This window comes from Scylla paramamosain, chromosome 2 (assembly GCF_035594125.1).
Source record: "Scylla paramamosain isolate STU-SP2022 chromosome 2, ASM3559412v1, whole genome shotgun sequence".
In the NCBI taxonomy this organism is placed as follows: domain Eukaryota; kingdom Metazoa; phylum Arthropoda; class Malacostraca; order Decapoda; family Portunidae; genus Scylla; species Scylla paramamosain.
This window is the reverse complement of record NC_087152.1, coordinates 10,936,096-10,950,000: the sequence shown is the minus strand read 5'-3', so window position 1 is coordinate 10,950,000 and position 13,905 is coordinate 10,936,096. Positions and strand designations below refer to the sequence as shown.

At 35.5% G+C, this 13,905-nt stretch overlaps 2 protein-coding genes across 6 annotated transcripts in view; one reads left to right on the top strand and one right to left on the bottom strand.

The window, feature by feature from the left end:
* Positions 1-6,465, top strand: part of LOC135109839 (etoposide-induced protein 2.4 homolog) — a 10,694-nt gene extending 4,229 nt beyond the window's left edge. For all 4 annotated transcript variants that reach the window (XM_064021600.1, XM_064021618.1, XM_064021609.1 and 1 more), the window contains exons 3-8: positions 1,273-1,528; positions 2,540-2,659; positions 2,788-2,924; positions 3,872-3,958; positions 5,091-5,165; positions 5,792-6,465. In XM_064021600.1, the coding sequence (XP_063877670.1) occupies positions 1,273-1,528; positions 2,540-2,659; positions 2,788-2,924; positions 3,872-3,958; positions 5,091-5,165; positions 5,792-5,912 (796 nt within the window). In that variant the 3' untranslated portion in view covers positions 5,913-6,465. The remainder of the gene's footprint in view (positions 1-1,272; positions 1,529-2,539; positions 2,660-2,787; positions 2,925-3,871; positions 3,959-5,090; positions 5,166-5,791) is intronic.
* LOC135109859 (origin recognition complex subunit 6-like) lies at positions 6,440-12,545 on the bottom strand. 2 transcript variants are annotated; one of them, XM_064021631.1, is made up of 7 exons: positions 12,425-12,545; positions 11,687-11,756; positions 10,389-10,515; positions 9,496-9,659; positions 7,781-7,861; positions 7,478-7,598; positions 6,440-7,124 (listed from the first exon to the last, which is right to left on the bottom strand). In XM_064021631.1, the coding sequence occupies exons 1-7, from the start codon at positions 12,528-12,530 to the stop codon at positions 6,948-6,950; spliced, it is 846 nt and encodes a 281-aa protein (XP_063877701.1). In that variant the 5' UTR covers positions 12,531-12,545; the 3' UTR covers positions 6,440-6,947. The 2 variants fall into 2 exon arrangements, with proteins under 2 accessions (XP_063877701.1, XP_063877711.1); XM_064021641.1 differs by lacking the exon at positions 12,425-12,545 and adding an exon at positions 11,892-12,024.
* Between the last annotated feature and the right edge of the window lie 1,360 nt (positions 12,546-13,905).

Genomic DNA, 13,905 nt, shown 5'->3' with positions numbered 1-13,905 from the left:
ATTTTTAAACTTAGGTTACCACATAGCCATTCCTTCAGCATCAGTTAAGTAGAATTAACATGACAGCACCATCTTATTGAAATTGAAATGTATGACCAGATAACAGTCTCCTACCATGATGAATAGTTTAACATTAATTTCAGTATGAACATATCTCTCTTCATTTATTAATACATCTAAGATTATAAATCATAAACAAAATTATTGGTGAAGGCCAGTTTCCTCCTTAAAAACAAGTAGGTCTGCCATATGCCTACCTTATGTATGACATATCTCTTGAAAGGTGTACTGTAAGCATTACAAATGGAGGTGATGCAGGAATATTGTTTTCAAGAAGAGTGAAACTTCAATTGTGAGAGTTTCACAGGATGTTTATATGGGTTTTGGATAGACGTGGCATAGAATTATAGTAGTGTTTGTAACATTGATCCTACTTTGATTTGAATATGCATAAAACTTTCAGCATATAACATTTAGTTGCACTTTACTTTACTAATGCTTTTATAGCATTTACTTTTAAGATTGTAATTTTATGAGCATGTATTATTATTGCACTGGACCTTCATTAGTTTTTAGTTATAATATGTATAGTAGTAAATAATTAAGGGCTGTTTAGGTTTTCATTTGATATTAATTCAAGCCTGTTTTCCTATTGATATAGAAATCAGATCTACATTCAAAAAGTGGAAACCATCAGTCTTGGAAGGAAAAATAATCAAAGAAACTGCCTCACAGGTAGAGCTGCACAATAACTGCTTGATTTCAGCCTTTTTTTATGTTGGAGGGATACTGGCCAAGGGCAACAAAAATTACTCACTTTATGTATATAGTGCTTGACTCACATCTGATGGAATCTTTGTTTGAAGCTTGATTGGGTAGAGGTGATTTAATCCTTTTTCATCTAACAGAGGATAGGTATGGGACATAATCTTGACCCTGTAACCTGACAGGAGCAAAGACCTTGTGATCCTGCTCCTGCTCTCCAGTATATTTGTGTGTACTCCTGCAAGAATAGAAGGACAACAGTCCTGTCCTCCTTTGTGTGTGTTGTGCTCATGCATGCTGACTTATTGTATGAGACCAGAATTGGTCTGCAACACACCTTGAAAGATAAACAGGTGGAAATACAAATACACATACACACTTTTTTTCTTTTTATTCTGTTTATTTATTTTTCTCTAGTCTTTCATTGGTTCTTTTTTTGGTATAGTTGACTACTATTGATATCTCCAACTTGTGGAAGGATCTGATGTTATATTATTTCTGTTACAGGGAGAATGAAAATAATGTGCTATATCGCATCATGCAATGTAGCATCCTCAATGGACTGGTCTTTGGCCTGAGTCTACTCTTCTTTGAGTATGTGTTGCTGCCAGGCCTCAGTGCGATAATGGGGTATTTCCTAGCTAGTGGAGGAGAGAGCACCATTTGGATGCATGTGCAACCTGTGCTTAGTACCCTTTTCAACCTATTCTGGCTGCTACCTATCTTCATCCTTTCTCGGATCATCAACACAATCTGGTTCCAGGTGAGAATATTAAAAAAAACTGTTGTATTGGTGTAGAAAGTTTGTGTGATAAAAGAGATATGTGCAAGTAAGGTTAAATACCACTTTGTTACTGTCTGTATCCTTCTGAATGTAGATATATAGAAGTGAGTAGTTGAAATAAAGAGAAAAGTATTATAATATAGGAACAGTAAATTATTTATATTTGTAAGTGTAAAGAATGAGTATAGTAATATATAGAGAATATATGTAAAATATAAATATGAAGGACTGAAAAAGCAAAGCAAGTATTGTGTAATTATAGAGGCATATTTTATTAAAAGCCCTTGAGAGATTCTGGCATTTAGGAAAAGTGCAGTGTTTACATAATTGCAAATTATTTAATGTATCTTATCCCTCTCACACCGGATGCACATGTGTGTCAAAATGTCTTCATGTGAAATTGCAATGATGCACAAGTGCATGAAAGAAATTATTTAAATATGTTAAAAATAAAGTTCCTGGTACAAATGCATTAATTTTTGGTGAGTCAAAGATGAGCACAAGTTTCACAAAAGTAATGAATTGGCAATGCTGATGATTCTCAGAATAGGCTGACTGTTAGATAGTTGTCAGTTTCAGCCCTTGACTCAAACTGTCTGCATGTAATCCAAGATGAATGCTGGCTTTAGTTTTCCTTTATTTTCTTCTGATCTAATTAGCATATCACAGTGACCATGGTACCATTGTAAAGCTCATAAAAAGACAGTTTAGGTGATGTGTACTGTGCAGAATGTTTATGGGAAAAGGTTTTAGCTACAGGGTTGTGAAAATTGCTTTTAAATTAAAGTTTTGCAAGCCGCATGGAGTGATCACAAATGCCTGCTAACAGATGTGATAGAAAGAAAACTTACGAAACTTGCTGGTGCATGAGAGGGTTAAGATATCAGTTAACTTACTAATAAGTTAATTGCTTTGTCATATCCAAAAGTTAAGTTAGATAATGATGATGTGGAGGTGTGGGTTAAAATTAAATTATTTTCTCTCTGACAGGACATAGCAGACAGTGCCTACCGTCAGCGACAAGGCCAGCCTCAGCTCATCAGCAGCTTGAGTAAGATGGTGGCTGATATCTTCATTTCTATCTTCATTCAGTTTCTGTTCCTGATGCAGGTAATTGTTATCAGTATGAAATTATTATTTGACATAAGGGGAATACTTGATCAAATAGTCATCTCATATATATTCTTTCAGCTTTCGTAATCACTAGGTCATATTTTTCATTATTGGCTTCTCCACAGGCCAGTTTGTTGAGGATGCTGCCAATTGCAGGTCTGAACACATTTCTTAGTGGCCTACACCTGTGTATGCTACAGGCACTCTATGCCTTTGAATACAGGTGGTTCAACATGGGCTGGGAATTGTACAAAAGGTTGAGGTGAGTTGTTTTAAAAAATGGTACCTTAAATTGACATCTTGAACTTCTGTTTACCAGTGAAATATATGTTGGAATGAAGATTCTTGTTAACTTGTGCATTTGCAAGACAGGCAGAATAGGTGTAAGAATACTTAGAAATAAAGTCTGTTAGTTAACTGCACTGAGGCTGGAGGAAAGAAGAGTAACCATGAAATTACAAAAAGAAACAAAACAAAAAAAAAAAAAAAATTAATAAAAAAATAGAACATTTCAGCAAAGTGAGTCTTAATATAACTGTGTAAAACAGTAGAATAAGTGAGATGGAAGCCTATTGTCTCCATTCTAGTAAGAAGAGTTGTCAGTGGAAACTTTTCTCTTTCATATTTGTGGTGTATTGCATACAGGATCAGATAAGGTCACTGGATAAAGTCAGCATCTGAAAGGGGATAGTATGGATAAGGACGATTTAATAAATGGCAAGGTATTAGAGGCTAAAACACTGCAGTGCTCCAGCTGATGTTGAAAGGTCTGAAGGAAAGTCACAATGCATTGCAGCCCAACAGTTTATGTTTCTGCTGCTAGGTTCTTCACCTACACTCTGATTCCATGCTATGAAAATATACAACCAGCGTTCCATAATAGTATCACTGCTTCCTTAACTGCCTATTTCTGCATCAAATGCACACATAGTATGGATAAGTGAACTTCTGTTATAAATTAATGCATATAATATATCAAGGAAAGAATGCCTGATCTTTAACAGCTAAGAATAGTAAAATTTTTAAAATTAGATATTTCATTGGATTTTTAATGTTCTGATGTCTAGTTTCTTTTGCATGACATTATGTTCATACATTATGATATTCTAGTGTTTTAGAAATGGCTATTGTATAATGATTGATTTTTTCTCTTTTTATTCCCCCCTCTCCCCACAATGTTGATACACTGTATTCCAATTGCCTGGACAGCTACATTGAGGCCAACTGGCCGTACTTCATTGGGTTTGGCTTCCCTCTGGCTGCCATCACAATGTACCCTTCTTCAATATACCTCAGGTAAGGCTTGAAATACGTTCATGACAAACTCTGTACCCAAATAACTAAATGTGTATGATAAATAGACGGAATATAATGTTTGACCATGAACTTCAAAATTGTAATTATAATATACCTATATGAATATCTTTCTTGTAATTTATGACATTCTAGAGACATTATTATTGTTCTTAAGGTGATTTCTTGTCAGATAGATGAATTATGTTCTAATGTAATGGAAGTCCAGAAACAAGGGGCTGAGATGGTGTAAGTTCGTAGGTTCAAAACATGATATTTACACACTTGTTTTACTTTCTTTAAAGAAAATGCACAATTACATTTGTTTTGCCCTTGAAGCATAACTTTCTACATCATTACTACAGTGGACCCTCAGTTACCAAACACATCCCTTTTCGAACAAATCCGTTTTAGAAAAAAATTTTAAATTCATAATTGCTTCAGTTGACATACCATAATTCAGTTTTCAAACAGTTACTCAATTTCAAATACTAAAAGACTAAGCAAAAGCTGCCATTTATTACTAATATCTAGTTTCTATAAATAGTTCCTTTGTTTTTATATATTTGAAGGAGAGACACAATAGGTAAGACTGTAAGACAGTAATTCCATCTTTGAAATAAAGTAAATGTGATCCTGTTGAAGAGCCGCAATGTAAACAAACTTTTCGGCTAGGAGTAATCCCGAATCACTTATGGCTCTCTCACTGACCTACAATGCTATTACTACTGCACAACTACATTTTCCCAGTAGCTTTTTCCCAGCAGCAAGATGTCTAAGTGTTATGATCACCTTCATTTTGGAGGTAGACAGGTGACCGGGAATGGATTAATGCATTTTACAATGATTCCTATGAGGAAAATAGTTTTGGTTTCCAAACATTTTGGATTTTGAACAGTCTTCAGGAATGAATCAAGTCTGAGAACTGAGGTTCCACTGGATATGATTTAATACCCAACTTTTGATGATACCTTAAAGTTCAGTAATGGTGTGTGTGTGTGTGTGTGTGTGTGTGTGTGTGTGTGTGTGTGTGTGTGTGTGTGTGTGTGTAAATGAATAAAATAACTGGTCACTTCTTGATCCTGGTAAGCAAAGCCTCAGTAGTGTAATAATAAGTCAACATCTATTTTCTCAGTGGATGCTTCTTCTCCCTGTTGTTCCCTGTCTTTATCATCAGTGCTAATGAAGCCGAACCAGTTCCTAATGCAACGTAAGTCCCGTTTTGTATTTCCTGCCATTATTGCAATGCCCCCTCCCTCTTTTTTTTTTTTTATAGCATTTCTTCTTTACAGAGAAAACCAGTCTTTAAAGCTGTTCCTATACTTCTTTAGTCTTTTAAACCTAAACTAAATTGTATTACTGTTTGGAATATGAAGGGAGTGGAAATTCATGATGGTGCAGGTTGTGAAGATAATTGAAAATATACATTTACCTTGAGATTAGTGTAATATATTAAAACCAATAGTGAATGAAATGAGTAATGTGGATCAGAAGGTGAAGGATTCCAGTCATAAACCAAAGTCATGATTTTGTAATATTTGAGTACAATAAATGTGTTACAAGTGGTACTAATACGGTCATCTTAGTATGACTTTAGTGCTGTAAATCTCCTTGGGACTCAATAGACTGTAGGAGAGGGAAACTGGTAAAAGTTGAGTTACATAGTTTCTAGATGGATCACAAACCCAAGTGTATTTTAAGTATTTAATATGCCCCATTTTGATGAGTAATGTTTCTTTTATGAACCGATGTGTGAATATCTTTCCCTTCAGTTAAGGACACATGGTTGTAATGATGATAATGGTTCCTATTAGTAATAGTGAATCCATATTTCAGTGGCTACCCAATGCAGTTGTTCTCTTTCGTTGTGGGTGTATCCAACCACTTGATCCACACTCTAGTCAGCCGGCATAAAATTCCTGCCACCCCTTGCAAGACTCGCCCTGTGCGCCGCTAGATGGGACACCTTCACCATATAGAAGAGGTGTCATATTATCAACTTGGAAGACTTTCTTGCAACACAAAGTACATCCACAAACACCTACCTAAATGCATGTAACACAGAAAATCCAGTATAAAATGGAATCATTGTTGAAGACAGTGCAATAGTTAGGATGGATATGTGGAGTTGTCTCATTGAGAAGCTTGCAAGGACCAACTTTAATTTTTAAAATAAATTTTAGTAATTTTGTATTCACATTGATCAGTTAACCATTTGTGGCTCAATCACAAAAGCTATTTTTAATGGACCATGAAAAAACAGGATACATGAAATATGTAAATTTTTGGCATTAGTGCCAATATTTGCATGAAAGCTTATAGGAGTTAGATGGTCATCCTCAATATGAAATTTCTATTTCATTGATTTAGGAGCCAGGAGAGTTTGGTACAAACTGATACTCAAGTTGATCACTCCTCTCTGTGGCAGCTCTCAATCTGTCACTCAGGCCTTCAGTATGTGAGCTCAATTATAGGGAAAAAACATTTTTATATATTAAAATACATTTTTATTACTTCTTTTATTTGATCCTTCCCTGTGTTATGCCTTGCAGCACAATATAAGGTGAGATTGGAAGAATACTAGCAATATATTCCATGCATGTCATAAAAGACAAAAAGGACAAAGGGACTGAGAGATCCATCTGTATTCCCATTCCTACAATGAGACTCTCTTCAGAGGGATGTCAGCCTGGTATGTATGTATGTACATATGTCTATCTGGCTGAGTTGTTATTCATCTAATAGCAAACAGGTGAAAAACTGATACTGAATATCAAAGATGAAAAATAGGCTCAATGTAAAAAATGGATATCCAGAAATCACTGGCCTAATTGGTAAAGACTAATTACATGAAAATCATATGGGGGCCTGGTGGTAACTGCTAATGACTGATTACCTATATGCCTAGTTAAAAATTAACATGATTTAAAACTTCATTTAAGATATGTTAACATTGCCATTATCTCAATACCTCTGTATGTATAAATCTTGATTACTGTGGAGTAGTTGCAGCAATAAGTATCTTTCTCTTCCATTCTTCAAAATCATCATCTGCACTGACTTCCTCCATGTGATCTGTCCTCTTCCGTTTCTCAGAAGAGTGACTCAGGTTTTCCTCCACAAGCTCCATCAATGTCCTGCTGCGTTTACCACTGCCACTTTTACTTGCCTGGAAAGCATAAAATCACATGTGCGGAGGCATCCATAAAAATTAGTAAACTAAACTTAGCTCCTTGTTGTAAGATTTCATATTTACTTTTTCAGTCATATTCATGCAAGCATGTACAAAGCAGACACAAACACTGCAAAATAGGTTATCAGATGATATGATATCACTTCTTCGCAAATACAAGTGACACAAAATGCTGGTGAGAATCAGTCTACATCTCATACAGCAAAACAAATCCAACAATGATATAAAGGATAATGGCTTATCTTACTTTTAATACATCAAAAGGGTTCTTTTTAAGCAGTTTTAATTATGTTGTGTCATGTGTGTGATTAAGTTTATGTATGTCATACCTGCTGTGAGTGAAGACTCTTGGCCAGTGTCATCATCACCTCCACCAGCTTCTGATAAACTTTACGTTTGCTTCTACTAGATTCATAGAGTCGTTGCTTGTCCACTTTCACTTTCAATATACTGCAAGTCATCAGGGAAAGAAAATAAATAATTAAATAAATAAATAAAATTCTAACAATGCAACTACATTATTGGCATGTAACAAGGCAGGATGATCAACATACACCATTTCCTGAACCATTTCATCTCTTAATCAGAACTTGCAAAAAAGGAACTATGCATTTCAGGACTGGCAATCTCACCTGCAGGCTGCATGAACAGCAGCTGTAGGGTAGGCAGGCAGGCCAAGATCCACTTCCTTACTGCAGTTCTGTTCTTCATATCTGTTAAATATGTATTTTATAGTTGTTTAGAAGTGAGGTGTGATTTATGTACTAATTCAGACTATCTGATAAATGCTTTTTTTCAATAATGATAGTAGTTACTATCCTCCCTGAGCATGAGTGCATGTTATGTTAAAGGCCTCAGCTTTACTTATATATCAGGTTATCTCAAGCTCTAGGCTCTCTCTGAGGGGATACAGATGGTCACAAGTCCAGCACATGATTCTCAAGACTAAGGCAAATCACACACACACAATCCCTATAACTTAATCAGAATACATTTTAGCCTGATTCTCTTCAGAAGGGGTAGAACAGATCCTCATTGATCACAAGGGCCATTTATGCAATCATGCCTAGCTTTCTTCACTCTTCTAGGACCAAGTCCCTCATGTATTAATTACAAAACTCTTTAAAAAAATAACATTATAACATGTGAAATCATTATCCATATACCAGGCCAGCAATCCGACATGGAGCACCACACTCACTCACACATAAATCACACTCTTGGCCTTACTGCTCCCTAGTAGAAAGGGATAATCTTGTGGGCAACGCCAGACAGCATACACTGGTTTACCCCTACCCCTTCATAGTGAGACTGTTCCCTATCCCACATCTATTTCAATACTAAGACTGCAGCAAATGCAGGGTACTTCCTATGGAATGTCCTGCATTCTAACTAGGTCCATATGCCAATGGGCCCTGCTAAGTACACCCACACCCCTTCCCAGTGGTTGACGAGATCATGTTTTTATGCACTCATCAATGTTACTTTTCATTCATTTCTATCACTCACAATTGTTCTTGCTTGCTCCTGTCTCATTCAGTGCTCTCTTCATACAGTTCATCCACTCCAGACAAGGCACTCCTCTTAACCTTCTAGTGCACACATCTGACATCATTATTTCTTTTACTGGGTTTCTGTTCTTCATTCTCTTTATATCCTCAAACCATCTTAACACACTGACCTGCACATCCAGCCAATGCTCTCAAAACACCAGTTCTTACCTCCTCATTTCTTATTCTGTCCTTCCATGTTACTCCTCATGCATACTCCTCAAATACTATTTTTTTGTTACATTTAACCATTTCTTCTCTGTTGCCCAGTCTCGTGTTTTAGCACCATATAGCACAGTGGGCAACACTTTCCTTATATAGCCTTCTCTTTACATTTATACTTAGTGTTTTATGATAGATCTTCCCCAATACACCAAGGAGTTTTCCTGCTTCTTTCATCCTGCACTTCATCTCTGTCTCAACTCTTCTGTCCACTGTAACTATTGACCCCAAATACTTGAAACATTCCATTCTTCCCACTATTCTCCATTCATTCTTACATCCATACATTCACCACTATCTCTCTCAGCATTTAATTACTTTACTTTTATCAACATACTACTAATGCATTAATTCTATATCCTCCACCAACTGCAACACTCACTGTTCCATCCTCCTCTTCTATATTTAACAATCCTTCCAAATATTCTGTCTGAACAATATAAACATTTTGTTCTATCATTATATTATTCAGGTTTGAAATCAGATGATTCAATAATAATCATTAAGAAACCTGTACCTATAAATGCATTAATTAAATGAAGGTCAGATATCAGGTTAACTGCTGGGCCACCTACAGTGCAAGAACTTGTTGGGCTAACTGGCTGGCTGCTGTGACAGAATGAGCTCGACAGAGATCAGTCACAGTAACTTTTGGAGAGAGGTTCAGCCGCTGGGCTGCAGTTTGACTCAGAGCCACATACTGGGGACGGGTCAGTCCGGCCAACTTCACAGCCAATTTCTGGGAAACAATTTTTTATTTTATTATATTTATTTTATACAAAAGTTTATACTTTGTTTTGTATTCAATGGAATTTAGATCATATATAATCATTAAAGTATGATCAATCAAAGAACCATGCTCTCCATTACAACACAGTGAAGAATTAATCTCATAAATACTCGTACATGAGATAGAGATGACTGGGGATCAAACCTGGATTTAATAGGCTGGAAGTCTTTACTAACTGAACTATAAGGTGCCCCACAGGCAATCCAGCTTTGGCTCATATTTCTGTAAGATGTCACAGCATTGCATATCTTTTTTTATCATACCTAAATTAAATGTGAGATTCAAAGTAAATCACCATATGATATGGAATACAGTTAGCTTGTAAATTATGGTTTGAAATATTGGAAAATTCATCTAAAGGGTTAAGCCATAAGAAGGAGCATCTTTGGATCAAGTCCTTGATAGGACCAATCAGACCTTGATGATCACAATGTCCAAAAAAAGAATTCAGTCCATCTTCAATGTCTTGTCACTACAGGGCTTTCCTTTTCCTTTTTTGAGATCAATTTCAAATGTTTCCAGGACCACTTATATCTTATGGCTTCCTTTAATAGCACTTTCTTCATACCTGATCCACATTAACCTTATCTTCTTCAAAATTCATATATTCCATAGGAGATACCTAACCTGATGCTGGCTGACCCGAATTTCCCTGCCACTGTACCTGTGTGGTCTTACCTTATCAAATGTGGTTCCAGTGGCAGAGGCAGCCAAGTCTAAGCAAATGACAGTCTGTGCAGAGGTGGTAAGAGCTAGCTGGCTGCCTCCCTGTACCTCAAGTAAGCGCACCAACTCCTCTGCTTTTCTGCTCAACATAAAATTATTGTTAATATACATAATTATTAATTATGCTACACATGTCTCTAAGTTCATTATTCCTTGATTCATCATAAGTATTTCAGCAAGTTATTTATGAAATTTCTTCCTGAATAATCTTACTAATAACAGCTCCTCATGGGGCAACTAAATTATGTGCATATGGTGATGAATGCTCACTGTACAACATGTGTGTGTGGGTATTTTGTATGGGGGTCATGCATGGTTATGTCACAGTGATGTGATCAGTCTTGCACTGCATCACAAATTCCAAGTCCATGCTGATGAAGCTTGCTTGGAGGGATACAGTGAAGAGCATGTGTTAGTATATTGGTTTTCAGTATGGAATGGTGCATGCTCAAGGATACTCAGTGTCACAATGATAGCTGTGTGCAGCAGATGCAAATTTAAGGGAGCAAAGCCCTCCCTGGTTAGGTTAGTGAAGTCAGGGTCCAGAGGATGGCAATCCCCCTCCCCCAGTTGGGTTAGTGTCCTTAATGGAGGGATCCAGGGGGTGATGCCTCACAGTTATGTTAGGGAAAGTTAGGTTAAGCTAAGAATTTCCTGTTTAAAAAATAAATAAACAAATAACGATTTGGAAGGTTGGCATTACAGATTACATAAATAAGGTGCACAAAGAACAACTACTGCCCAATTCAACTTTAACTTGCTCATAAAATTACTCAGTGATGAGGCCAAACTAGTAACTTTGCAAGTGCGTCTCCTCTCAAATGGGAAGGTATTAAGACAACGTACCAAATACAAAAATATCATGGTCAACTTGTTAAGCTGTGGTAGGAGTACAATGCAGATGAGAGGTCCGTAAGAAGTTTACTCGGAGCATGTTTCTGCCATACTGCAGTGTCCACTTGATTAAAGGTAGTATATGTTTTTAGTCAATGTAATTTCCATGTTTTAGCACATTTGTTTTATTACTTTTGGTTTTAGCAACTGACTGCAGCTCACTGTACCGTGTAAATAAATTTTGCACTTGAAATTATATTGTAATTACCATTTTTTTTTTTTTTTTTTTTATATGCAATGGGCAGAGCTAGTATGCAGTGGTCCGACCTGATCACTGGTCGAGTTGGCAATGGGCCAGGTAATACTGCGTGCGTCATGGAAAGCTTAAGATAACAGAGACAGATAAAGTACCCTACCTGTGTGTGACTGGAGCCGTCACACCAAGTCTTTGGGCCAGGGTCTGCAGGACACCCTCGTTCATGTTGTCTGGTGGGGGACAATACCTATATAAAACCAACAATTTGTTTGGAATGATTTCACCAACTCAGCTCTCTCTATTCGAGACTCCCTCTTCTATCTCCAGAGCGAGCAACACAGAGAAAGGCACAAACACATGCCTACCATCACGTTTACACGCTGTCAACATTTGGCGCTTAAAGGGCTGAGCTCTCGTCTCAATCCGTTGTCGACTTGCTGTACCAAATCGCTCCCGGTTCAAAATTTCTCCCGGAAATAGTTTGGACCTACCCTCCAAATTGCTATATGCAGTTTTATTGAGAAAATACTACTGTTTCGTTGTCTGTGGGATATGTTACAATAAAATGGAGCAAGTAAATAAGAGTTTATTCCATCCACCATGCTTTGTAATTATTTTACGCATTATCAACATCGATGGAGTTTTATTGACAGCTTATGTTCCTTTGTCTGTGAAATATTTTATAACAGGAACGGAGCAAGTAAACAAGATTACCAAAACATACTCTGTGAGCAAGTATGAAATCCTACGTGTTGCCGACGTTGGTCACTTGTTGATAAAATTAAAGTGATATTCAGCGTTTACTCCTGGGAATTTAATTGTTTTTTCTTCTTGTATGTAGACAATAATCTGTGCACAGCCTAAGCGAGGTAGTTTATCACTTATACTATATTCTAACCTGTCTCTTGTAGTTTCATTAAAGTTTTATCGAAATTGTTAAAGTTGTTATTGTGCAATGATGATGCTGAACACACAAGTGAGCGCTTGCCGATGGGAGAGAACATTATGTTTATGATTATCAAATTTCACTTGTTGTGAGAAGATAATATGACGTTGCTCAAGACGATAAATTTTAACCCAGACTTTTCAAATATATATATATATATATATATATATATATATATATATATATATATATATATATATATATATATATATATATATATATATATATATATATATATATATATATATATATATATATATATAGATATATAACCTTAATCCCAATGGTGTTCTATTCGTTGACCTAATAATCAAGAACGTATGTGAAAATGACGGATAACTAAGATGAAACTGAAATCTGGTGAGGTGTTTCCTCTACCTCACTACTCATTAAATACCAAAAATGGTAAATATTCCAAGCGCGCCACCATTAGATTTCATTGCGTTAGTTGCTCCTGTTGTTGGTATAATGCTGAAAATTATTAAATACACTTGTATATATATATATATATATATATATATATATATATATATATAAAAAAAAAAAAAAAACTCAAGTAGAACTGTTTATATGTATCTAGATTCGACAGTGATCTTAAAAACAAGACACGGAAATTATTGTAATAGAGGTTCCTGTCCATGGCTCCCATGTGCCTTGTTTTTAAGACCACTGTCAAATCTAGATACATACAGTACATATAGTATGATTCTCACTAAGATGCTTTTTTTTTATTATTATTATTTCTTTACTATTGTTATTAGAACTTAAGAAAACATAGGAAGCTGCAAGAAGTTCTTGCAGATTCCAGTGTTTTCTTATGTTCTAATAACAATGATAAAAAAAATAAATAAATAATAATAACAACATCTTAATGAGAATCATACTATCCACTCCTTAATATAAAAATGTAAGTTCGTCCCCTCCTTACATGACCGAAGTCACCTACAACTCTGTTTTTTTTTTTTTTTTTATTATTATTCCAGTACTGTCTTCCTAATTTACTTCATCATTTTGCATCAATTGCTTATACTATAATTGTTTACACTGTCTAGGTCTCCTGCGATTTCTACATACTAAATATATATATATATATATATATATATATATATATATATATATATATATATATATATATATATATATATATATATATATATATATATATATATATATATATATATATATATATATTTTTTTTTTTATTTATTTTTTTTTTCTCTCTCTCTCTCTCCATTTCTCTCTAACTACTCTGCATTTCTTCTTTTCACCTTGTTTGTTACACCGATTCAAATCTGACACGCTCAATATTTCCATCATGCATTCTTCGCGCATTACAGATTTCTGAAGTAGTACCACTCCTTTGCTTCAATCTACAACCATGTCTACTTGGCGTAATATATAATTGTTTTTTTGTCATAGGTCATAAGTCTAAT

Excerpts from the sequence above, each read along its gene's own strand:
- LOC135109859 (XM_064021631.1), bottom strand. The coding sequence starts at position 12,530 with ATGTTCTCTCCCATCGGCAAGCGCTCACTTGTGTGTTCAGCATCATCA. Across the intron at positions 11,757-12,424 it reads AATGAAACTACAAGAGACAG|ACAACATGAACGAGGGTGTC; the intron begins GTTAGAATATAG and ends GTCCCCCACCAG. Across the intron at positions 7,862-9,495 it reads GCCCAACAAGTTCTTGCACT|ATATGAAGAACAGAACTGCA; the intron begins GTAGGTGGCCCA and ends CATATTTAACAG.